The sequence below is a fragment of the Apis mellifera genome, linkage group LG8, assembly GCF_003254395.2.
Source record: "Apis mellifera strain DH4 linkage group LG8, Amel_HAv3.1, whole genome shotgun sequence".
Taxonomy (NCBI): domain Eukaryota; kingdom Metazoa; phylum Arthropoda; class Insecta; order Hymenoptera; family Apidae; genus Apis; species Apis mellifera.
Genome location: NC_037645.1, coordinates 5,693,272 through 5,718,416, shown reverse-complemented (window position 1 = coordinate 5,718,416; position 25,145 = coordinate 5,693,272). Strand labels below are relative to the sequence as shown.

Genomic DNA, 25,145 nt, shown 5'->3' with positions numbered 1-25,145 from the left:
CGATACTTACTACGCTTCTCTTTCCCTTGTCCTTTCGCAATTACCGCTATAATTACCGCCGTTTTGCCCCCTATTTTCGTCGACCGACGACGCAGTTAAACCGAAATTTCGTCATTGGATAATGTGTGGCGTATTTACCGAAATTAGACTCGAAAGTGTTCGTGTATCGTTTCGATTTTTCAAATTCGAACAGTTTCAGACACACCTTCAAGCTCGCGATGAAATTCTCTTTCTTCTCGAAATATTGAAACGTTTGTTGAAAACAATTTTGAAAAATTAATTTTATAAAGTGGTGTTGCAACCGGTTAAGATTTAATTTAATTTTTTTATTTTACGATTATTGCGGTTCGGTTGAATATTAGACGGACGCGAAATTTTGACGAAATTTTCTGCATAACTTGGATCCATGCCGGGAAAAAGTTCATTTATCGGTAGTTTGGATTAATTTTTCCTCTTTTTCTCTTTTTTTTTCCCCCCCCTCCTCTTATCGGATATTATCACGGGCTAATGTAACGCGCGTATTTACACGCGGAAATCTTCTTACGGTGTTATTTCATCCGTGGACGGGGATCCCCTCGGTATAAGCTATATAACAAACAAACAACCGGTGGAACCGGACTTTACAATAAATTATTCGAGTGCAGGCTCGATTGCGAGCGGCCAGATTGCAGCAGAATCGGGAACGCGCGAAATTTCATTTTAATCCGATTTAAAAGGTATCCGCTGCGACTGACATCGACCACTTGTCAGTTAATTTAATAGAGACACCTGTTTTTCCCCCCCTGTTAATCAACAGAAAATACTATATCCAGGCTAAACAACTAAATAAATTAACCGAGCTTATCGCTTATCGCATTAATCCTCTAAACCGGTTAAAATAATAAACGCGACATCAAAGAATAAATTAATTTCCTGTTATTAAAAAAAAAAAAAAATCAGATAAACTCCTTAATAATTTTTAACATCCCTTATATATTTTTATTTCTTTCTACAAGAAATATATTTTTATACACGCTCCTCTGATCTCCAATCGATTTTTCTTAATCTATCAATCATGTGCACAAATTACATCGTCTCGTCGAATCCTTGACATAATATTTCGCGGTTCTCGCACAAAGAGTGTGCTGTTCCAAGCGGATTCGGAATAATTCCACGTCGAGGAAGAATGCAGCTGTCCGCGACAGCTTGGTCGGAGGATAGCCGGGGGTATCCGGGAAATCCATCTTTGGGAGACGGACGAGCCCGAGGTTGGCCAAAACTCGCGGCCTCGGCATCCCTTGGCCGCGTTCCAGTCTTTCTTCGGCGAAATCGAGACGGGTCCGCTGCGAAACACACGGCCGCCTCTCGCGATACCCGTAGTGGAAATTTCACTACGGACGATTTAATCGCGGGAGAAGTCGCGGATGTATACCAGGATGTTCCCAGATTTGTAAAAGGTCAATTTAAGCTTAAGGTGAAGAGTACATTCGAAAAGTCGAAGAAGATGGTTGGAAGATGCTGAAGGATGCTGCCAATGCCCGCCATTTTTCACTCTTTCAAAGATCTATTATAATTTGAGTAAATTGTGTATATATAGTAATTGAAAGGAAATTCCATCCTGAGTTAAATACATGTGTATATTTCAATTTTTTTGAAGAAGTACAACGGAGAACGACTATTTAAATTATTGGGATAAGCGAAATTATCTGGAGTGAAAAATGTAAAATATCGCGGATAAAAAAGAAAAGAAAGAAATTGGTGTTGAAATAGAGAATTGAAAATATTTCTAAGGATAATGGAAATTGCGCGAAAAAGATTCAACAATTGGGATTTTAATTCTTCGAATGGCCGTTTCCAATCAAGCTGTGGCTGGATCCGCGCGTAGAAATAAGACAGGAAAGAGGGATGGCGAAGGGCGAAGAAGGAAGGGTTTGAATTTAATCTAGATTTAATTTGTCAACGTTGGGGCCCGATATCCCCTTCCCGCTAACTTTTCAAACTTTCCGATCCTCGAGTTTATACGCTGCAATATACAACGCGACGAGAGGAAAAGGATACCAGCGAGATCGATCGATTTATTTCGAAGTAATTTGCACCCCCCTTCCCCAGTTCTTTGATCATAGCGAGTTTAAAGATCTCTTCTCTTATCTCTTCTGGCGGATGTATAAAAGCGGATTCTCCAACCGCTTTAATATAACTTTCATTATAATATTATCCTTTGTAACCCGTGTTGGTCATTCCCAACGGTTTTCGCGGTATATAATAATAATAATAATAAAGTGTGTCCACGCACACGTGTATCTTGTACACGTTACATAGACACGGAGGGGAGGGGTCTTATCTGAACTTTTGCATGGAATTACCTCGAGAATTATTCCACTCGAAACATTTTTCAAACGGAATTAGGTGGCCGATCTTTCTCATCTTGTCGACTCGCGTGCGATATAAAAAAAAAAATACTTTAATCTCGGATAGAGAGAAACAAACTATTTTTAGAAGATTTTCTACTACTATTCCCTTTTTTTTTTTTTTGCGAAAGGGAAAAATTTCAAAAAATTCGAGAAACAAACGTTATCGATTTTCCTCCCCTCCCCTTCCTGTTCGTCAAAACAGAGAGTGCGTCTATTTCGCATTGACACTACACTTCTCTCTCTCCCTCTTTTTTTTTTCAAGCCGAATCGAACGACACGAGCCTCCGTATTTTCCAGACGATATATATTCCATCCGCGACGGCCGAAAGGGATGAAGGGAGAAAGGCAGGTGAAAATTCGCGGGGAAAGAATATCGGCGAACGGATAGAGGCGGCGCGTGAAAGCGTATCGCGCGGAAACAGCTGTTCCCGTTCCTCCTATCGCACGTTTCGTCGCGCCATCGTCCTCCTCGTCCCTTCGACGATTCTCTCGTTTCTGCAGCGGCACGTAACGGGGGGAGGAGGGGAGGGGAGGAGGTCGAAGGTGGCCGATAGCGTGTGTGGTGCACGGTGACGCACGCACGCAGCAGACAGATACACACACACGCACGTCGTGGGTCACGTTCTGTCGCGCTCCGTCGCCATCGGGGCGGCTATTTGCATCCGCCCTCTGGTGGCGCGTCGGGTCACGATGCATCATTCGTGCATTTCGTGGATAATATAGGGGTGAGTCACGGTTCTTAACTGTGGCGGGATTGTTGTGATTACGGTGATAGGGTGTAACACGGACGGATAATCCACGGTTGTTGGACCACTGTTCGCGCGGGCCGCAGATGAATTAAGGGTGGGTCGTGTGGCGACGTAGATCACGTCACGATGCGAAATCAAAATACAAATCTCAGTGGATCAACGAGATGCTTGTTGTCGGCCTCTCGTCAACCCGGGAATGATTTTAATTGCGCGTGAAACGGAGACTCTTAGTAATAACGTGGTGGATATCGATTTTTCGGGAGCGAAGAATTCGGATTCGATGTATAAAAGGATGGAATTTAGGAGGGGAGGGTGTGCAACGCTTCGTGAAACGTGAGTTTGTTTTTAAAAAGAGTATATGTATATATATATTTGTGAAAGACTTTTATTAGGTTTGATAAATAATCCAGGAACGAGTTTAATTTTATCGGGGAATTATTGTTTGAAATTAAAAAGGGTACGAATTCAAAACGCGCAGAGTTTTCGCGCGTTTAATTTTACGCGAGGAGACACGCGTCACTTGTACAATAATTTTTCCCTCCCCGCGGTGTAATCGCGCGCAATCGCTATTCGACGCAATTAATTAAAAGGGAAATCAGCATAACGTCACGGATGGAAATTGTTTGAAATCCGCTCGACGCTGCTACGACGTTGTTTGACATTAATTGAATCACCGATTTTTCCCCCCGTTTTTTTTTTATTTCCCTTTTTTTTTTTTACCACATTAATTTCGATCAATCCCGTCGTCGATCTCGCAGCGATTTCCCAAACGATTATTCGGAAAAATAAAATCCTCGTTGAAATTCCTTCTAACCAAATTTCCCTCCCCATTTTTCGCCCATCGTTGTCGTCCCAGACATTTGCTTTGTGTCAACATTAGACGGGTAAATAAAACGCGGAAGGAAACGTCTGCTGAGAAGGAAGGAAGGAAGGAAGGAAGGAAAGAAGGAAGAAGAAGAAGGGAGGAGAGGCTTGAGAAAGATGGTCGCGAGCAAAGTGCGATCCATCAAGATGAAAAAAAAAAAAAAGAAGAGAAGAAGAAAAAAACGTACCACGACCAAGACGCGTTTACTTTCTCGTAGCACTCCACAGGTACTTCGTTATTTTTCGAGTTCACCGAACCGCTTCTCCCTCTCTCTCTCTCTCTCTCTTTCTCTCTCGTTCCGCGATGAGTTTGCTTCATTAGCTTTGTATATATAAATTTTTCGCCGGAGACCGAAAAGAAAAGGACGAGGAAGTCGAGAAGAGACGGAGAGGATAAATGGAAAAAGGACAAAAGGTGCAGTTTTTACGGATCGTTTGAATGCGTTCTGTTTTCGAGACGACGATTTTTTTCCCCCATTCCTTTCTTTCTTCCTTTTTTTCTACGAATAAATGAAAGGAGAAGAAATGCGGGGTTTCTACGCGCGCATTTCTTCTGGATTGATAAATAGTATTTTCCACGAGTTCGTCATCTTCAAAGAGAGATCGGAAACGTCCGTGTCGACGACAATAGTTCCCCGGATTTTCCCCATTTTTCTTCCTCTCCTTTTATTTAGACGAAAGAGACGCGTTTAAGCGGGGGAGATTAACCTCATCTCGCGGCGAACGATATCACCTCTTGATTAAAATTTTATACGCGCGCGAGGAAGACTCGATTGTGATTGGGGAGGGGAGAGGAGGCGATAGTCGGAGGCGACGAACGAGCGGATTTACGATAACGTCGTTATCTGGAGATTTAATTTCTTTTGCTGCAGCTTGCACGTCAAAAGACACGGAAGGAATTCAAGCATAACAGCGCCCCTCCTCTCCGCTCTTTCGTTCGAAACCTCTTCTTTTTTTTAAACGATTACTCGAGAGAAGCAAGAAGCGTTATATCTCGTTGAAACTTAATGAAGTTAATTACTTTCTTGACGGGAACGAAAGCGAAAATATATATATAGGAGTCGAGAAAAGTGTTTTAATAAAAGTTATTATTTCTTTTCTATTTTTATTTTTAACTGGATAAACTTGGAAACTTTCTATAAGTATATACGAGAATTAAGATTTGGGAATGCCAAATGCTTATATATCTGCGCGAATTTGTGCTGTTCCGTAATCGTTAAATTAATATCAATTTTTGTTTAACATTAATTATCGTTGTTGTAATTAGTATTCCATTTCAAAATAGCCACAACCCCCTCGCGCGATGCAGTATCGACAACATCGAATGAATCATTAATTCGTTGCACCACTTTATTAACCACGGGTGCGTATATTATTTATATTCCTCCTTTCATAAACTTTTCCCTATGAAATTCTCCCCTTAAAAAAAAGAAGAAAAAAAGAAAAACATCGAATCGAACGTTCGATATTCTTTTTTTTCCTTTTTTTTTAGGAAAATCTCTCGTTACCTCGACTTCCAATTGTTATTTTTGTTTACAACTTTTCCACGAAGCGATATTTCCGATTTATTTAAAATACAAACAAACCTGATATTAAAAAAGAAACAAAATTGGAGAAATTCGCGAATAACAACGCGACAAAGTTTCTCGTTAATTTATATCGCCACTGTACTATACTAGTGTCTCGAATAGCATTAATCGCGCTATTCCTCCCGAGGGCGGTGGTCGGAGGGCAAGAAGAAAGGACAGGCAGGCGAGTAATCGAGGAGACGTTTCAGCAAATGAAACCGAGATGGTTTGGCGGGGAGGGGAGGGGAGGAGAAAACTGACAGTTTAAAGCGGGGCTGCTGCTGCGAGTATTCGCTGTCTCGATTAGTGGCGGCCATTATAAACGAGGCGGCCACCGGTTGAAAGGGAAGAAAGAGAGGCGGAGAGTGGCGGTGAAAATCAGTTTAAGCCCCGGAGAAGAGAATGCGAGAGGGCCGCGAGAGGAGAGGACGGAATAATGGATGGTAGGCCCGTAGTGTCACGTGCAGCGTACCGAAACCGCGCCGTCCGCACACACTCTCTCTCCATGGTGTTAATCAAACGGCATATGAGGTAACCCCGGTGAAAAGGCAGTTACGGAGGTGACTCGGTGAAAAGCCACCGTTTGCAAAGGAGAGCGTGTACAGAAGCCACTTTGCTTAACTCGTTTCATTATTTCGACTCTCTCTCTCTCTGAATGGACCCGTAATTGTAAGCCGCCTTCGTGTATTACCTCTCTTTCTCTCTCTGCGTTCGATGGATACGTTTGAAGCGATAAGTTGCTTATATATCTCTCTCTCATATATAGAAAGAGAGAGGAAATTAAAAGTTTATATTAACACGAGTTAGAATTTAATGAACCTAATTTATTGACCGTGATGTGGATAAATTGAAGAAACGAGGAAAAGGAAAAGTTTAATTCCCTTTTCTACGAACGAGATGATTGGTCAGGTATAAAATCAAGTGTGAAGCTTGCTACGAAAGTAGTAAATGCGATCAAATTATTGGATTCTAAATTTGATAAATTTGATAATTTACAAATTGAACGTCGCCCAGGCGAAATGTAAATTAATTACGGGAAGGAATAAAGTAAAGTGGAAATTTTCATTTATATACGTATGTATATATATATAATACTATCGTATTTTCCGAACGACGAAAGGACTGCATTATCCACCCCCTCTATCCTTTCGAGTGAAATCTAATGGATAACATATTCCCCACATCCACATCCACCGCAATCGATATCGGCATTCGAAACCGGCATTTAAATAAAAAGTGGTATTCGATAGCGGAGCTGCGCTACGAGACGCCACCATCTCCATTTTCTCGCCCTCGCTCGTTCATCATTACGCTACATTCTTGGTAAACGTTTCACGTTTTAAAGCGCAACATCCGCCCGATATTTTTCAACAAATCCACGCACGCCGCCCCATCAACGTGTCGTCCTCCGACGAGTCGCGTTTCAATCATCGTCGACCTGGACACAGCCTCGCGACCTGGTAAAGGGGATGCTTCATCCCCAGGAATTTCGGCGCACGTGGCACATTGTATTTCCTTCAACAGGCCGTCCATCAAAGTGTTAAGAGACGGCATACGCGGTGGGACAGGATGGAAATGATTCGTGCACACAGAGAGGGAGGCAGACAGAGAGAGAGAGATAGAGAGCTACGAGAGGCAACGAGGCGAGTGCTCCAGGTTCTGTAATTCGGAGACCCGATCATCTGTAATCCACGACCGCCATTCTCCCCAATTCGAGACTCGATTATCACACGCGAGATATTATGCCTGGACCTCGTTGACAGGTCTCCGTTGGCACTCAATCAAACCGCGAAGCGGATTGATGGAGTTCTCCATTCTCTCCATCCCCCTCCCTCTAATAGGGCCAATGGAACGGGGTTTAAAGGTGTTCGATGAAACTCTATTATCGATTCGGATGGAGGATAGAGGATACGAACGATTGAAACCACTGTTGAAATCGATTACTGCGTAATGATATTTTAAACGGTTTGATAATTTCGATATATCGATTTTTCGGCAAGATTTTCGACCGAACAACTTTTCTTTATTATTTACTTTTCTTTGGAATAATCGAGAAAAGTAGAAAATATAAAACGGAGATCCTCGAAATTAAATTAAAAGGAAGATATACCGATGGAAGATAGTTTGACAAAGGGAAGGGTTAATTTGATGAAAATAAATGTAAATCGTTCGATGAATTTTATCTTCGGAGTTTAAAAGCTCCGGTGTCGATCTTCTCTTTCTTTCGGCGTAGTCGTCGTAGCGGAAAGGTCGTAGAAAGAAGACGAATGTAAAAGAAAGGGGGATTGGAACAACGGGTGCGGAATATATACGTACAGGTGGAAAGATGGAGATTTCCGTGGAGAGAGAGCATCGGTGTTGTCGATGAGAGGGACCAATCGACGATGAAACGCGAACGTCGGGACGCGACGTTCCAGAAAATTTCCACGACACCGGTTCCCCGCTTATCTCCACGAGTGGCATTTTATCAGGATATTTTGCAGGAAGAGGTGGAGAGAAAGAGAGAGAGAGCAAAAGGAAGGAAGGACGACTCGCATCCTAGAGACGAATGGCTCGTGGATCCGAGATAAAGCGAGGAGAATATAATTACTTAGGTTTGGTGAAGGGGGAAAAAAGTATTCCTTTAATTTCGAAATATCGTTTTATTCATCTCCGGCCACGAGTCGGGAGCGTAGACATTAAAGAGAAAGAACTTATTGCTTTTTCTCCACGATGCGCCCCGTGGTTCCCGTACTTTCCACGAAATTAATGGCCGATGTTGTTCCGGGCGTAACTCGCGTATCGCCGTGCCGACCTAGCAATTACCTTCAAGTAACCCGCGTAACGCTTCTAATTAATTAGCCCGGCCTCTCCTCCCCCGTTCTTCTCGCGGGAATAAATATATTTCCGCGATCCCGAGATTATTTTGTTGCCCGCCCGGTTATATAGGCGTCCAGGGGACGCGAAACCCGCCCCCGTCAAGATGAAGAAAGTTAAAAAGTTTCGAGGGATTTTCGAGGGAAAGTTGTTCAAACTTTGGGAAACTCGTCTTGTTCGTGCTCGGGAGAAGATTATTCCCATCGCTATTTTTTAAACGAGAGAGGCTACGCGGACCAAATAAAATATTCGCGGAGTTAATAAAAATTGGAAATTATTCGAGCAAATTTCTTTCTTTCTTTTTTTTTTTTTTTTTTATGAACAATACAAGCAATATTTTTTTTTTTTTTTAAATAAACGCGTCTATCGCGTGGAAATGGAAAATCAACGAAACTTTAAATCAGTATTTAATTCCGAGGAGAATAATTTTCTATTAACGCGAACGAGATTTTATGATTACAAGCGTGAAATTTAAAATGCTTCTTTCTTTCGTAGATTTTTATTCGTTCGCTACTTTTGTCCATCATACTTTGTCGTTTGTTCCACGCGTGATCTATTTCAATCTTTTGATAAACGCACGATTCTTAGAAGTGCGTTTTCCAAAAAGTATAAGTCAAGTGGTGGGTGGAGTCGCGCTTATCTCAAGGATGTTTCGAGTCTTTGTATCTTGATAACCGATTGAGATATCAGGATTAGACAAAAAATAATTCTTTATCTTCTTCTTATCTTTTACAAGCTCCGTTTGAAATAATTCGTTTCCAATAATTTAAAAATCACATTCGAGTAAATTAAGCATCTCTACCTATTTTTTTTTTTTTCTGCAAATTTAACTTCTGTTCGCTGTTGAAAATTAACAGGAATAGTAAGATAATTTTTAAAACTGTGAACCCGTGGAATGAAAACAATTGATTGACGAAACAATGGCGAAGCGATCATCGGTCCCATTGTAACGACGAACTGATTATTGTTTCACGTTTATTGGTTTTTCATAATGCGTCAATCCACCCTCGGATAATTTATTTTCCAGAAATAAATTATCGAGGCAAAACACGCGCTTCTCTGTTTCTATACGCGTAGCAATATATCTAAAAATAATCTTTTCAATCGACATAGACGATTCGAATTTTATCGCGATTTTTCAGATAAAAAGAAAAGGAAAAAAAAAACCCTCTTCTCTATCGCGTTCCGTTTATTACCGATTAACGAATATAAGTCCACTTTTCTCCCTCCATTGTTAAAATAAATATTCTCGCGTTTCAAATTGTTTCTCTCCCTTTCCCTCTTCCTCTCTCTCTCTCTTCGTACGTCAACATTTGCGCAATTTCCGTATAAATCAAACGCTCGACGATTTCGATATAATTCTTCGTTACGTTTTACGATCTCTCCAAGATTCTTTCAGATTTCGCTTCGAAACAATTTCAACCACACACACATCCATATTATTCTTTCTCCTTTTCTTATTTCCCCCAAGCGAGCGATGCAATTTATATCGCACTTTGTTCGCCCCCCACTTCGTTCGGTTATCGCGGAAAGAAACCTATTTACAATGATTCCGTTTCGTTAAAAAAAAAAAAGAATCCCACGAAGAGAGGAAGAGAGAGGGCGAAAGGGGAGGAAGAATTATGGTCCGGATAACTAGATTGTTCCGTGGCGCAACATCCATCGGCCGGGGCCCGCATTATCCGCTATCGTTCCACCGATAACGCAGATAACGGGCGGGAGAGGGGCGATTATAAAAATCCGCCGGCCGCTTTATCGAGACCGCGTGGATGGATCGTGGAGTCGTTTCGGGCAGGAATCGCGGCGATCTGACCCCATTGTCGTGCGATAATGAAGCCGCCGCCGCCGCGACTAGCGCTCGGCTTATCGGCGGGCGCGCGGTCAGGTTATCCGGTCACCGATGAAGCCTCCTCCCGGAGGCCTCGATCGCTATTTCCGCGAGAGCTACCGGTCCAGACCTAATTCGTTACGCGACCAACCCGCCTACCACTACCCCCTTAATCGGCCTCTGACGACCGAGACAGCTGTCGCGGATTAATTTGCCTCGCAGGTGTCAGACGCACGGCCATCCCGCCCCCAATCTTCTCGATGATTCGACCCCTATTCTACCAAGCTGCGTTAACTTTCTCTAATTTCGATTAGACAATTATTGGATATATATGCGAATAATAATTGTTTCTCTTTACCCTTTTTCGACCCCAAAATTCAAGATTTTATTATATTATACGTAAATCGGGTATATTATGTATGAGATCAATTGTCTGGTCGATTTCGGAACGATCTTGTCTTCCAAATTGAAGTTTTCGGTTTTAAATCTTTGGTACGATGTTTTTTGCGTAAGATACGTTCTCTCATCGTGAATTCAATGAAGCGAACGATGCTTCTCGCGCGCTATATCGTTGGAAATCTTGTTGCAGAGGACTGGAAACTCTCGGAGCGCTCATCTCTGGAAACGAAAGAACGTTGTTTCGCTATATAAAGAATTCGAATAGAGAGGAGGAACTTATTTGCACGGGTGTGTAATACTTGAAAGAATCTCGTCGACGAATATATCGTTCGAAATTCTCTCGAAATGAGAAAACGATGTAACTGCGTACGAGAAGAGAATTCTTCCAATTTCGAAAATAGAGCAAGTTGGAGGTAAAATATTTCGAATATTTTCAAAGGGGAAACGGATCTTTGGCTATCTTTACGCGTGGACGCTCTTATAAATTCTAAACTAAACTATTTCGCGAACAATACATGAATCGTTATTAATCGAACAATGAACTGAAGAGCTACAGGCAATCAAGAATGGTCGTTAAATTGAAACGCGGCCGCGATACTCTAACGAGCTCGTCAAGATCGCTTTGTTAAAGAGTAACTTATATTCGTTAGGAGTTGAGTAATTAATTTCATATAGTACGGCGAACAATGGCTCGTTGAAAGTTTGTTGAATTCCTGTCGTTTCGATGCATACCAATCTCGCAAAAACCGTGTCTCTTGTCGCAACAAACCCTCCCCTCCTCCTCCTCCTCGTGTTTTCTTTCTTCGCGTTAAACATAGATAGTGGAATAATTGAACGGCAAGAAGGCCCGTAGCAATTCCGAAAGCGTTTCAACTTCCAAATTTCTCTCTCTTTCTCCCCCCCTCCGTGATATAATTATCCGCATTGGAACACGGGGTTGTTTCGTAATTTATCACGCTCACTCTGCGCCCTCCAAATGCCTTCCTGTCAAAATCGTGGCGAATGTTTTGTCTCCCTGTCGCGAGGATAAGCATCGATCGCTAACCCAACGCATATTACTCGAATATATATAAAAATAAAAGTTAATATTAGGACAGCGCGCCTTTCATAATAAAAAGATTGCAAAAGTAACTTGGAGATACGAGATTTCAATCTTGGATTCAAAAATTACTTTTATTCGCGAGTAATTCAAATTTTTCACTTCTCGAGACGCTTGCTCGTTTCATTTCGTGGTGATATTTATCGAACGAAAGGGAGGGACGAGGGGGAAGGAAGGAAGGAAATTAACGCATGCACATCGTTAACCCGTCAGAACTCATCGAGATTCGGTCGGGGCACGCGTAAATTTCCCCCGGCAAGCTCGGATTCTCGGAAGGGACGTCAGGTAATGCTTGCGGTCGTGGAGGAATGCACGGAGAGACGGCCGCGTTGGAGAGCAGCACCGTTTACAAGGATCTCTTGCAATTACTATCGCGTTGCCGCCCTGTTCCTTCCGGCACGATATCAGCCGGCTGACACCCGTTTCGCCTCGGTAATTCCCTCCAATTCCCCTCGTAATCCCGAAGAATGTCATTAAACGGCGCCTGCCAAACCCCCTTAAAGGACGAGTGACCCCCTTGGAGTGACCGACAATCTCCTCCCTTCGTAAAGAAAATTTCACGAAAGAAATATTTAGAAAAATCCCTTTGAAATTTCCCTTTGCCACGAACGAGATACTCTCTGGTACTGTCAATATTAATCCAACGTCGTCCAACAAACGGTTGGCCGAAACAACACGAGGGAGGCGTATACACGACGTCGTAAATCTTGCGCCCTTTGCGTTGGATAAATTATACACGTATATCCCGTTAACGCATCGGGGTGGCGTCTTCCGCGAGGAGTGGACGTTTCTTTGGCCGCGTACCAAAAGTGCGGCGCGCTTTCGAGTGGCCGGCAAATATCTCTGTCCGTGAATGAATGGATGGATGGATGGATGGAAACCGGGGAAATCTTTCTTTCGTTGCAATTAATTTAATTAATCAAAAAACCTCCCCTTTTCTTCGAGACGATCGAAAGAGGGTGGTTTTTTTTATATACATATGTGAAATTTTTTGAAATTTTGCTCGAGAAATTGGAAATCTCGTCGTTGTTTCCTTCGCTTCTATATTATATATTTTCGTAGGAAAAGGGAACGGGAATAAATTTCAGGCGCAAATATTGACGGGAGTCAATTATTTGCAGAAAAGGGAACTACGGCTTGTTCTCGCTCGGCGAACTATTTATTCAATTACGGAGGGAAGGGGTCGTTATTTTGTCGCGAGGCGAGAGATTTCCTACGAGGAAAAAGGGAAGGGTCGCTTCGTAACTCTGGATTATCTGCTAATTTTCTAATTGCCTTTCGCGACTCCCTTCCGTGAAATCGTTTCGAATTTGTTTTTCGACCGTAACGGTTGTTTAATCCCCGTGTTAAAATTCCGAGATGAATATTATTACGCGAAGGATAAATATCGGGGATTATTTATCCTCCTCTCCCCTTCTATGAAATCGCGTGACACGCGTTGATTTATGTATACCGCGGATAAACAGAAGAGAACAATTTTTTTTTTTTTATACAATGTTTTAACGTTACATGTGATGGTGAAAAATTATTTACATATTTATTAACAAAAATTGAACGAGAAGTACATAGAGGAGACAAACGATTCATTCATCAGTTAAAATTCCTTTTCTATGGAAATGTTTTCTTTACACCGGTTTCTCCCTGTGTAAATTTATTTGGGAAGAATTTGGGATATTTCGAACGATATTTTACGAACTTTTTATCGATCGTCGAAGAAGATTTTTGAAAGAAAAAGCTTCTTCGTTTATTTACGAATTATTGGCGAACCGGAAAGGCTCGAAGGAAAGAATTTAATTAGCTATTTCGTTCCATCCGCGAAATCCCGACCGCGAAACACGAGCGTTATCTCGATTCTGGCATCGACGTGAATTTGGTTAAATAAGCGAATTCCCTCTGTTTTCCGTGGAATTCGAGCCGAGTAATTCGGCGTCGATCGTTTATGCGCGAATCGTATCGTATTTAACGGTGTAATCGGTGACAATTAATCGAAGAATATTCCGCTATCGGTAAATTTGACGAGGATTGATAAATAAACGAAATGAAACAGTTCGCTTCTCCTTTTAATCGGTTTCCCCCGAATTTCTGCGAAACGATTTCGAGTCAAAAAGTCACGATTATATTTGTAATGATATGTAAGAACAATCGTAGGAGAATCGTTTTTGGAAAGATGAGGAAGATTAACAAGTAATCTTACGTTGAAAATCCTTAATTGTTGATGCAATTTTAAATAATATTTGTGGATTTAGAGTAAATTCTGGGATCATTATCGAATTATTTATTTCATATCGTTAATGTTCTTTTTTTTTTTCAATTCTACACAGCAATAAGTAAAATATTTCATTTTCTCGATTCGAATTAAAATGTAAAAATTTCACGTTTTTAGCAAGTCGAGTGGCGTTTTATTAAATTTTTCTCCGCAAAGTATAATATCCTTATCCAATTTAATGTTTGCTAAATAATACCGTCTTTGGCAACATCTAACATCTAACTCGTAACTTGAATGGGATAATTGGATCAATAGAGGTTAATTGGATCGCTAAATTCGAAATGCAATGTGACAATTGCGACGAATCTCGAGATGAGAAGGAGCGTGGATAGAGCAAAACAAACGATCGAACGAAATATCGTAACTGCTTAAAATAGTATTAAAAGAAAAAAAAAATCTTCAAATTAATTGGAGCGGAAAGGATCAATTATTGCGCGATAAAAATGTGTTTGTTAAATTAAAAAGAATACGTGTAATAGTTTCCTATAAGAATCTATCCATCGCATTTATTTGATTCGATTAACATCGTATGAGTTTCAAAAGAAAAAAAGAAGAAAGATTGTTAGTTACAAGTTCACTCGATAATATCACTATATTATATCATAATCAACAAGTTTTTATATTTTTTTTCCCACTTGTGTGAACGTGATTCAGTGTTGAAAAAGGTAGTCCATTTCTCTTACCTTATAAAATTTAATAATTAAAAAAAAAAAGCTTGTTCTGCTAAAATTAATTAACTATCGTATATATAGGAGGGATTATTTCTCGCGAAAAAAATTTGTAATGTCGCGTTTGCCATTCGTTCAAATTAACAACACAGTACGATATATACGGTGGCTCGCTATTTTACAAGGAAATTCATCTAACTCGAAAATTACGATTTTAATGAAAATTTGTACTACGCAGCTCGCAATAGATTACGCATAGAGTGATTTTCATTTTTTTTTTCGCGGAGAAATCTTTTTCAGAAGGATCAACCAACCCACGAACAGCTTTCAACATTTTGTCAAATTTCTTCAAATCCCCTCTCCCTTCCTCTCCCTCCAACAAAATAACAGAGCATTAAACTCCGAACATTTTGAATCGCAAAATTTCATTCTATCTACAGCCATCGCGATATTGTTACATTAAAAAAAAAAAAAAATGGAAATGCTTCGAAATTCTGAGCAGCATTGACTCTCATCCCTTTAAAATGATATTTGGATAGAAAAAAAAAACAACCCTCGCATTGTATGCCCCGCATAATCGCAAAGGTTTCAATTAGAAATTTTCATTTTTAAAAAAATAAAATGTTGGAATTCTCTCCTCTCTCTCTCTCTCTCTCTCATAGTAGCTTTTATACAAATAAACGAAAGAGTAATTGGTATTTCATAGCACAGAATTCGTTTCCTCCACCTGGGTTGGCTTGGTTTCGTTGGGAAGTGGGGCTGGAGGGGTGGGGTGGGTAGGTAGGTGGATAAGTTGGCGCATGCATTGGCGGAGAGGGCGAGAAAGTTTGAAGACAAATAGCGTTTGTCACGTGTGCGAAGTGTGATTACGTGCTCTCGATCGGGCCGTGTGATCCGCGAACGTAGTAAAATGTAAAACAATTTCCGACACTTTGATGCATGCCCGTACTTCCCCCGTGAATATCTCTCCTCCTCGATGTTGTTGCGCGCCTCTCCCCTTTGAGACCCGCTCGATCTCGTTCCCTTCGACACCCGTTGTGTTTAATATATCCGTTACCCCGTGAATTCTACCTTCTACATCCATATCCGAGTCATTTTCGGAGAGAAAGAGCAACGTTTCAATCGAGTCGAAAGTTGGAAGACAAATATGGAGAGGAATAATCGAAGTTGGACGATTATTCTTATTCCTGGTAGAACTTTAAGCTTTTAAGAGGGGCGTTGAAAATGTTCTTCGGTACCTGTTCTCAAATTTTCTCCATGTATTCTCATAATTGTTGACAACGTTGAAACGTGTTTCGTTTTCTTCTCTTCCTTTCGTATTCATAAATACGATATTTTAAATACGAAGGTAGAGAATGATTCAAACGACAGTTCAATATTCTTCCTTTGGTAGAATAAAAAGAAAAAAATTTTTTCGATGTATTCTCAAAATTGTTGACAACGTTGAAACGTGTTTCGTTTTCTTCTCTTCCTTTCGTATTCATAAATACGATATTTTAAATACGAAGGTAGAGAATGATTCAAATGACAGTTCAATATTCTTCCTTTGGTAGAATAAAAAGAAAAAAATTTTCTCGATGTATTCTCAAAATTGTTGACAACGTGTTTCGTTTTCTTCTTTTCCTTTCGTATTCATAAATACGATATTATAAATACGAAGGTAGAGAATGATTCAAACGACAGTTCAATATTCTTCCTTTGGAAGAATAAAAAGAAAAAGAAAATTAAATGGTTGGATAGAATAAAACCAAGTTGCCATTTATAAGAAATCTCATTCGAGAAATCGTTCACATTTTATGTTTCGTTGTTTATCGAACTTCTTCTTCTTTTTCTTCTCAGAATCGAAAATCGAGAGGATGCGTTTTCGATGCGATTCGGATTTTTCTCTTTTTTCCCCTTGCCGCGTCAAACGCACTTAGCCGCAGTGGTTGCAGATGGGGAAAAAGCGCAGGTGATGGGGAAAAACAAGCTGGCGCAAAGAGAGATTTTAGCCTTATTCGGGTTGACGGGGGAACGCGAAAAATTCAGGCGGGAATTCGCAAACAAAGGGAAAACAATTTATCCGGCAAATGGACGGTCGATCGGCCGATTGAAAATTTTCACCATGTTTCCTTCCCGATCCAGCCCCACCTCGCGGATATATAAACGGATTAAGCTCCGTCAAAGTAAAGCCAGGAAACAAAGGAGGCGCGCCGATCTTTCTCATCTTTCGACACGCTTCCGAAATTGTAAATAAATAGGTGTCGTCGTTGTTATATAATCCTTCGACCAGAAACGTGTAGTTCTTTTTTCAAATTTCACACTATTTCATCATTTATTAATATATCATAATTTTCCACGATATCTACATACTTATTAACACGTCTTCTCCAGAATAATAAAAAAAAATTACAATATTCCTCCCATTTCGAGGATCCATTCCTCAAAAAAATCGAATCGAAGTGTCAAGCAATCTATCCATCGAATGTACGAAGAGGCTAAAAATACGATAAAACGCGGCGGGGATGAATGATCGGGTTGACGCGCGATCGAGATCATTAATCACGATATGGAAGGATATCGAGGATGAATTAATCTCTGGCACGTAGGAGGAGGGGGTAGGTTTTACGCGGTTCGAGATGGAGATAATTTTCGAAAGCGCGGCAACACTTTTTTTTCTTTACTTTACTTACCCATCGAGGAGAAGATATCGGCGCGTCGCATCCCGATCCACACTAGCGTAATTCCACTTTGACACTGGCAAGTCACTAGCACGCGCGAACACCGAGACGAGTCGTCCCCGTCGCGCTGGCCATCGTAATCCGCTTCTAGTAACGATTGGCGGCCTCCTCGATCGGCGTGATTGCCGATCGCCCACCCATCCGTGCGCGCTTCTCGATTGAACGGGGCCGGCCGAGCTTCGCTCGCGTGAACACTGGGCGAGGGGGGGAGGAGAGGTCGCGGGGCATCGTCTAGTTTCGAGGCCGGGGCGAGGCTGAGGGGCGATGAAACGTTGTTTCGCGCACGACGATTCTCATCGCGATTCGACCTCGTGCGAGGAGCAGGAGCAGGAGGAGGAGGAGGAGGAGGAGGGGTGATGGTGGTCGTTGGCGCCTTCACCTTCGCCTAGAGTGGATTCCACGTCGATTCCATCGATTGTTCCTTTCGCGGGGGCGGTGGAAGAACTCTGCTGCTCGTCGAAGACAGGTAGGAGGCCTCCCTTCTTCCTTGCTCCTCCCTCCGAGATACGCCGGATTCTTGGGATGATTGTAATTGCGGGTGTTACTCGCGGTTGATTCCTCCTTCCCTGCGCAATAAACGATTCCGGTGATTTCGATTGAACGAGGGAAAATGAAAACTATCCTTGTCTTGTTGAATTTTGGAAATGGAACGATTTTAAACGCGTCGGGAATTTTTCAGGAATGAAAATACCGAGTTCGAGGATCGGTTCAATCGATGGTTAATTTCCATTAACTCGATCTTCGTTACGAGATACGCGTTTTCGTGGAGGTGAAAAAAATCTTGTTCGAGAAAAATTTCTGATAAACGCGATTATTGGTCGGATATAAACGGATAGTACTCTTTTAACGAGGATCCCGTTGGAAAAAAAGAAAGAAAGGGAGGGGGGGAAAAAAAACCAATTAATTATTCGAATCGCTGTCCCTCGAATCGTATCGCTTTATGGAACTCCGATAAATTTCTCGATTTATCGGTCGTGCACAAAGGCACAGCGGGGAAATTATCGAGTAATTAGCGACAGGATGATCAAGGAAATAGGATTTTGCCTATTTGCGGACGGAGAGGAACGGAGAGAAAGAGTAGTGAAAAAGCGTGTTGGAAATATCGAATGAAATTCGCCGTTTCCCCCCTGTTTTTCTCGCGCGCCGCGAAATTTTTCCGCGATGGGAAAAATGCGGGAAGATAAATCTGCGGCGGGCAAGGGGGGAAGGGGGATGGGGTGGGTGGGAACGGAGGTGATAGGGGCGGTTCGATCGGTTTAATCGTTAATTCACGGCGTATCCGCTGTTCCTCCGAATTTTCGGCCACGGCGAACGAGTACCGTGTACATTGTTAATTGCCAGCGACCGCTAATTGAAGTTGGCGCGCGTGCGCCACCAGATATCCGCTATCGAAATTGCTACGTGTTTACCGCGAGAGGGAAAAAGAGAAAAAAGGAATTTTTTTCCTACTGAAACTAGAAAATTTTTTTTCTCGTGCACCTTGGAAACGGCTTCGCTGCTCCGGAACGTGAACATAATTTACGCTGATTTTTACGCGAAATTCCAATTTTTAGGATTCGACGCAGTGTTTTTCGAAATTGCCAATTTCGTCCAATTACAAGGGGCAAGGAAAGTAATAGTCGATACGGTTTAACGGTATTTATATCTCGCGATGAAACGTTACTCCTTTTAAAAAGTATGCGATAAAGCGAGATTGGAATATTTGGAAAAAAAGTTTAATTTTGGAAAGAAGAAGAAAAAGGTTATCGATTTGAAGATAAATTCGAAATTGAAAATTGCAAATGTTAATTTCAACTTTTTTGTTTCCCTTCTTCTATATTTTAATCTTGTTGTTTTCTCCGCGAATTTCATTCGAAAACAATGCAAAGTAATTTCGGATTCCCGGCAATGGGCAAAAAATTGGCGAAATAATATTTTTTCTTTTTGTTTTCCAATATTGACAATACTGCAACAATTTTTTCCCTATTGAACCGTATCGCCGATTCCACTATTATTATTTCAAATTTCCACCATCACACATGACTCGTGTGCAGCGACAATGTTTTCATCGGATATTCGTTCCAATTTATAACATTATTCCGTTATTTCTTGTTCACAAGTGAAACGAGATATTTCAGATAATCTTTTGAAAATATATATATAACGAGCTCCGATATCGAATTAAGGGAAATATTTTTCTGATATCGTTCGAACGTTAAACACTACATAGTTATACAGTTCGACCATCTTCAAAACACCCTTTTTCCATCCACTCTTTCAAACTTGTACTCGCATCCCACCATAAATTCATCCCGCCAATTCTTTTTGTATTCATTTAAATATTATGCCGATCTAAAAACGCGAAAATTTCCTCCAATCTTCCTATTCACGTATAAATTTATCCCAATTTCCCGCCAAACCCTCTCTTTCTCTCTCTCTCTCGAACAAACACATCTATCTCCATCTGCTTCATCCGCTAAACCAGGCTAAACGCCACTCTAAAACCGCAAGCGGTTCATTTTATTCTCTCCCACAAATTCCCATCGTTATATCCCAGCTTTTCGAATTCGCGGTTGTAATCGCACCTCCTCCCTTCCCCTCTTAGATACAGAGGGAGGGAATCGCCTTCCCTCCCTTTCCCTAAGAAGGAGATGATTAGCAACGGTCGTTAAGGGTCTCGCGATATTCGTAAATCGGCACGGTTTATCGGCGCGGCCGGTGTTCTTCGCTTTGTTCAGACTATCCCTCGTAACGGCCTTCCTTAACGAAGCCGTGAAACGAGCCACAACCCCTCCTCGAGCCAATTCCCAACGTTTTACGATCTCGGATCGGCGATGTCGTCGAAGGCTTAAACGAGGCATCGAGTCGAAAGATATGGAGATATCCCTCGTAACTGTTAATGGCCCTTGGCGGACCCTTTGCATCACGATGACGCGTCGAATGGAAGAAATAAGGGTGGTGGTATCTCGTTTCTTCCGAATTCTTTCTCTCGAAGGCGAGGAGAGAAGATCTCTGGGCGAGGAGAGATCGACACCTTTTCGTATCTTTCTTTTTCCTAGGAAGAGAGTTTCTTGGTGGAAGGAGGGTGGGTGGTGATCGTCCCAGGGGTTCTAATCGAGGAGAAGGAGAAGGAAGGAAGAAGGGAAAGAAGGGGCAGGAAGGCGCATTCCATGCGTCGATCCTTGCATTAAAATGTGATTCGAGGGAACGTGGGCAAAATGCCGAGATATCGGTACGTCGTCCTCCCTCGCTGGCCGAATTTACCACCCCTCCGAGATGCGTTCGTTCGAGAGGAGGGGAAGGGGAACAAAGATATCGCGCGCCGCGTTTGCGATGCAAATAACGCGTATACATATTTATGCAACCGGTGTTGATATTCCTTTGACATGTACCCGGACGAATCGTCCCATCCTTTTCTTCTTCTTCTTCTTCTTCCAATTACTACATCTTTATCTCCCCCTCGTTTCCTAATAATAATTCTCTCGAAGGGTCACGAAGGATTCTTCGAGCGAAGAAAGGGATTCGAAATTCTTTTCTTCTTTCTCGCTCGAACTTTTTTTCTACCCTCCGTAGGGTATTTTTATCCGAGGGAGGAGGGAGGTACGTGTAAAGTGGATGTTTCCAGGAATAAAATCAAGCTCAAGATCGCGAGCATTGTGGCTGTTTCATTTGTCATCCTACGTCACTTCCGCGCACCGACGAGAGAAACGACGTTGCTGGAACGACGACGGTTGGTGGTCGATTGGTGGTGCGGTGGTGGCAACCGTTCTCCTCTCGCCCGGAAACGAATGCGGCCCAAGAAGAATCGATACAACCGTTTATATACCATTCTTTCTTCGTAGGATCGTGGAAATATCGCGCGAGCGAGTTGGAGGAAGGAGAAAGAATACACCCCCAACCGTGTATAAAACTGATAATCGGTATTCTTAGGAATAGTAGTGGAGTTACTCTTTCTTTCCACGTTCGTTGATGAAAATCCACGATTGAAAAACGAAGGAGAATGGTTTCGACTCTTTCTCTTTCTTCGAGAACGCGTTTGGAACAATTTATCGATTTTCTCTCGATTTTAACAATCGGGGGTTCCTTGTTTATAAAAGTAAACAAAAGTAAAATTGTAAACATCCGTGGAATATATATATCTATTACGTTAGATTAGGGAGAAAGAATACCCTGTTTGCAACCGTGTATAAAACTGATAATCGGTATTCTTAGGAATAGTAGTGGAGTTATTCTTTCTTTCCACGTTCGTTGATGAAAATCCACGATTGAAAAACGAAGGAGAATGGTTTCGGCTCTTTCTCTTTCTTCGAGAACGCGTTTGGAACAATTTATCGATTTTCTCTATCGATTTTAACAATTGGGGTTTCTTGTTTATAACGTAAAATTGTAAACATCCGTGGAGTATATATATTTATTAGGTTAAGTTAGGGAGAAAGAATATCCCGTTTGCAACCGTGTATAAAACTGATAATCGGTATTCTTAGGAATAGTAGTGGAGTTACTCTTTCTTTCCACGTCTGATTGAAAAACGAAGGAGAATGGTTTCGACTCTTTCTCTTTCTTCGAGAACGCGTTTGGAACAATTTATCGATTTTCTCTATCGATTTTAACAATCGAGGGTTTCTTGTTTATAACGTAAAATTGTAAACATCCGTGGAGTATATATATCTATTACGTTAGGTTAACCCTTTCCGCAAATTGATACCGAGTGTACGCTTCTTCGGATATGGGAATGAATGGTAATAGGAGAAGAATTGTTACAATTGGAGCTTCCGCTGGTCGATAATCTTTCCGACACTTATATTCGTTTCCTTAACGAAAACACGAGTCACCATGAATCACGCTCTGTGGATGAACGTTCTGCTTCTTTTCACCCTCTCTCTCTCTCTCTATCTTTTCTAACGAGAAGCGTTCTTCGTAATTGGAACAAAAACGGAACAATCATCTTCTCAGCGATAGATGTATTAAGGAACGAATTGTGATTTATCGGATCGTGTTGCATACGAAATTTAGGGAAAATAATTTTTACGCGGTTAAAGTTCGATAAATCTTCTCGTTTAATGATATTAAAATTTGTTTATCGGTATGATATTTTACTAAAAAAAAAAAAAAAAATAGAAAAGTTAATAAATTGTTCTGTACGACGATAACGAATAAAATGGTTTAAATAAATCATAAGCCGCATCCCGTTCGACGTAAATTTATGAAATCATGAAAAAAAAAAAAAAAGAAGAGTGAGATTTATAAATTACAACTTGTCATTTATCTTTTCAATAATATTAATAATTTATCGTGCAAGGGAATCCAGCTCGTTTTAAAAAACAATCTATCACGCGAAATATTGTTGGAACACAAATTTCCGAAATATCTCCAGCCTTTTTTTTTTTTTTTCCTCGCACAGCCACAAATTCACGAAATCGTGTCCAGGCTGTTCACAAATCCAATATCAACGCGACGTACAAATCATACAGGTCCATCAAGTTTCGGGCAAACGAACGAAATTTCGAAAAAAACGTGAAACGCGCATCACATTCGGATTACATTCGCCGGATTATAAATTTTATATCGTCCACCCTCTTCTCCAATTAACGACGATGAGACGAAACCTAATTGACGCGAATCAACGAACAACGTTCCAAACAAACGTAAAAATGAAAAGTTTCAGAAAACGTACAATTCTAAAATTCTAAAATCTTGAAGGTACGCGTGTTACGAACGAATATTTCCTACGTTCAGACGATTTAATCGGGCTGCGTGTACGAGCAAAGCTGATGGCCGGCGCGAGGGTTGCGCGTTTTCACGTAACACGAACGCCGTCGCCGTCGCCGCCGTCGTCGTCGTGGCGTCGAAACAACGCGGCCTTTTTCTCCCTTTGCCCTCTGCCCTCCCCTCCCCTCTCGCCACTCGAGATTGGCACGGACCGACGGATCACAAGATTAAAAGTCCTCGGGAAAGAAAGTTGGTGCGCCAACTAACCCCTCTCCACTCCCGGCCGTCACCTTTATTAAACTTGCTCGCCCCGTTCACAGGGCAGGTGGTTAAACGAGGTTCAAACCCGGTTTTTTGAAACGCGCAGTTTAAATTCAGTTTGAAACCACCGAGGGTTCAAGCTTGTCCCTCGCATCCCCGGTTGGAAGAGAATTTCGACACGGCTCGTCGCATCTCTTTTTCCCATTCCTTTCTTTCGCGATCCGTTCCCTCAGCACGGTTTCTTTAATTAGATCCACGTTAAACAGGGATGTTCAAGAATTCTGTCCTCCTTATTTGAAATTCGCGTAATGTATTTTCAAAATTGAAACTCCCTTTCTACTTGCTTGCTGATAGATAAATTAGATTTTGCGCGAAGCTTTTCGCGATAAAATGTACGTGGAAGTGTTTAATAAATATGGAAGGAAGAGGAGGGAAAGAAAGAAATGGTATAGTATATTAACTTATAAGGTTGATTGTTCAAGCTCACGTTTCAACTTTCACGTTTCATCGGGGATTTACGGTTCGAAAACGAGACGGATGTATTATAGTTGCACCACTGGGCGGAATAACAAGTGATAACCTGCTCCGTAAAATCTGAAACTATATAAAAAAAAAAGCACGAGGATTTATCGTACGAAGAGAATTATTGAATCCGAGAAACGCGGGGGTGGATTCGTATTTTCGAACCAACTCGAGATTGTCCACTGTAATAGTAGCAGCCTAGCCCGACCGCGAAAGATACTTCATCTCCCGCCTCTCGATACCGCAAAACCGAGCACAACCGAATATCCACGGCTCGTCATCAATCAACCCCCGACCCTCTCCTCCCTTCCAACCCTCTATCATCACCGATTCTCCGTTTGCCTCGAACCAACGCCTCTCCAACCAACCAACCAACCAACGCCGAAATCCCTGCCCGAGCAAAAACACCCGAAAATCCCCTCGTTCACAAGCACAATCTTTATTAACATATTCACAATACTGCGTACTTTTATATATCTCAGCTTCTGATCTCGATCTGGATCGAGCCTCTCCACGATGCTTATGTATGTATCTCTGGAAATTCTGTTATTCTCCTCTGATCGAAGCACCACCTCGTTCGTTCGTTGGGGAAAAGAAGGATTGTGGAAGGCGAGGGATAATGGAAATAGAAAGGAAGAAAGAAAGAAAGAAAGGAAGCAGCGCACTGTTGAGATAGGTTTCGAATTCTCACGATTCTTCGTACGTATCGACGTTAATCTCGCGGGGATGGGGAGGGGGTGGGTCGCACGCACTTGGACACACGCATTTATATTTCCGTCGACGGAAACGTGACACACGGTGAGAACGGGCGGCCGGCCACGCAGCCGTCGTCGTTCTCATTGAAGAGTCGCCGGCTGACTGTGCGAGCCTCCCGACTCGTCGACGGGAGCGATGGAGCCGGCGCGAGACGCGAGGGGGGTGGCGAGACAGAGAGGGATGGAGGGAGAGAGAGGGAGGGGGGGCTGGATTGAACGGTGGACGGCGGAGGGCGGCGTGGGCGGCGTTGGATGAACAGAACGTCGAGTTGGGGTCCAACTCCGCGGAAGGCGAGGAGGGGGAGGAGGAGCCGAGACGATGGGATGAGTTAGCGATGGGGCATTCGATCCTCTGTGACGCGAGTTTTCGACCGATTTAGCCGAGGTACAGAGGTTACAGTCGCCTCGAATTTAAGGGTGTTGGACGGCCCAGGCTTGCAAGTTTCGTTACTATCTCTCTCTCTCTCTCTCTCGCTCTATGTGCGAGGAAAAAAGATGTTCTGGTAATAAAT

The 25,145-nt window shown here is 42.1% G+C and overlaps 1 protein-coding gene across 2 annotated transcripts in view; it reads right to left on the bottom strand.

Annotated features, from left to right (window-relative positions):
- The window catches only part of LOC725870 (chaoptin), a 100,800-nt gene extending 76,047 nt beyond the window's left edge, over window positions 1-24,753 (bottom strand). For both annotated transcript variants that reach the window (XM_001121669.5, XM_006561478.3), the window contains exons 1-2: window positions 24,346-24,753; window positions 17,360-17,973 (exon numbers count right to left, since the gene is read on the bottom strand). In XM_001121669.5, coding sequence (XP_001121669.2) covers window positions 17,360-17,390 — 31 coding nt within the window. In that variant the 5' untranslated portion in view covers window positions 17,391-17,973; window positions 24,346-24,753. The remainder of the gene's footprint in view (window positions 1-17,359; window positions 17,974-24,345) is intronic.
- Between the last annotated feature and the right edge of the window lie 392 nt (window positions 24,754-25,145).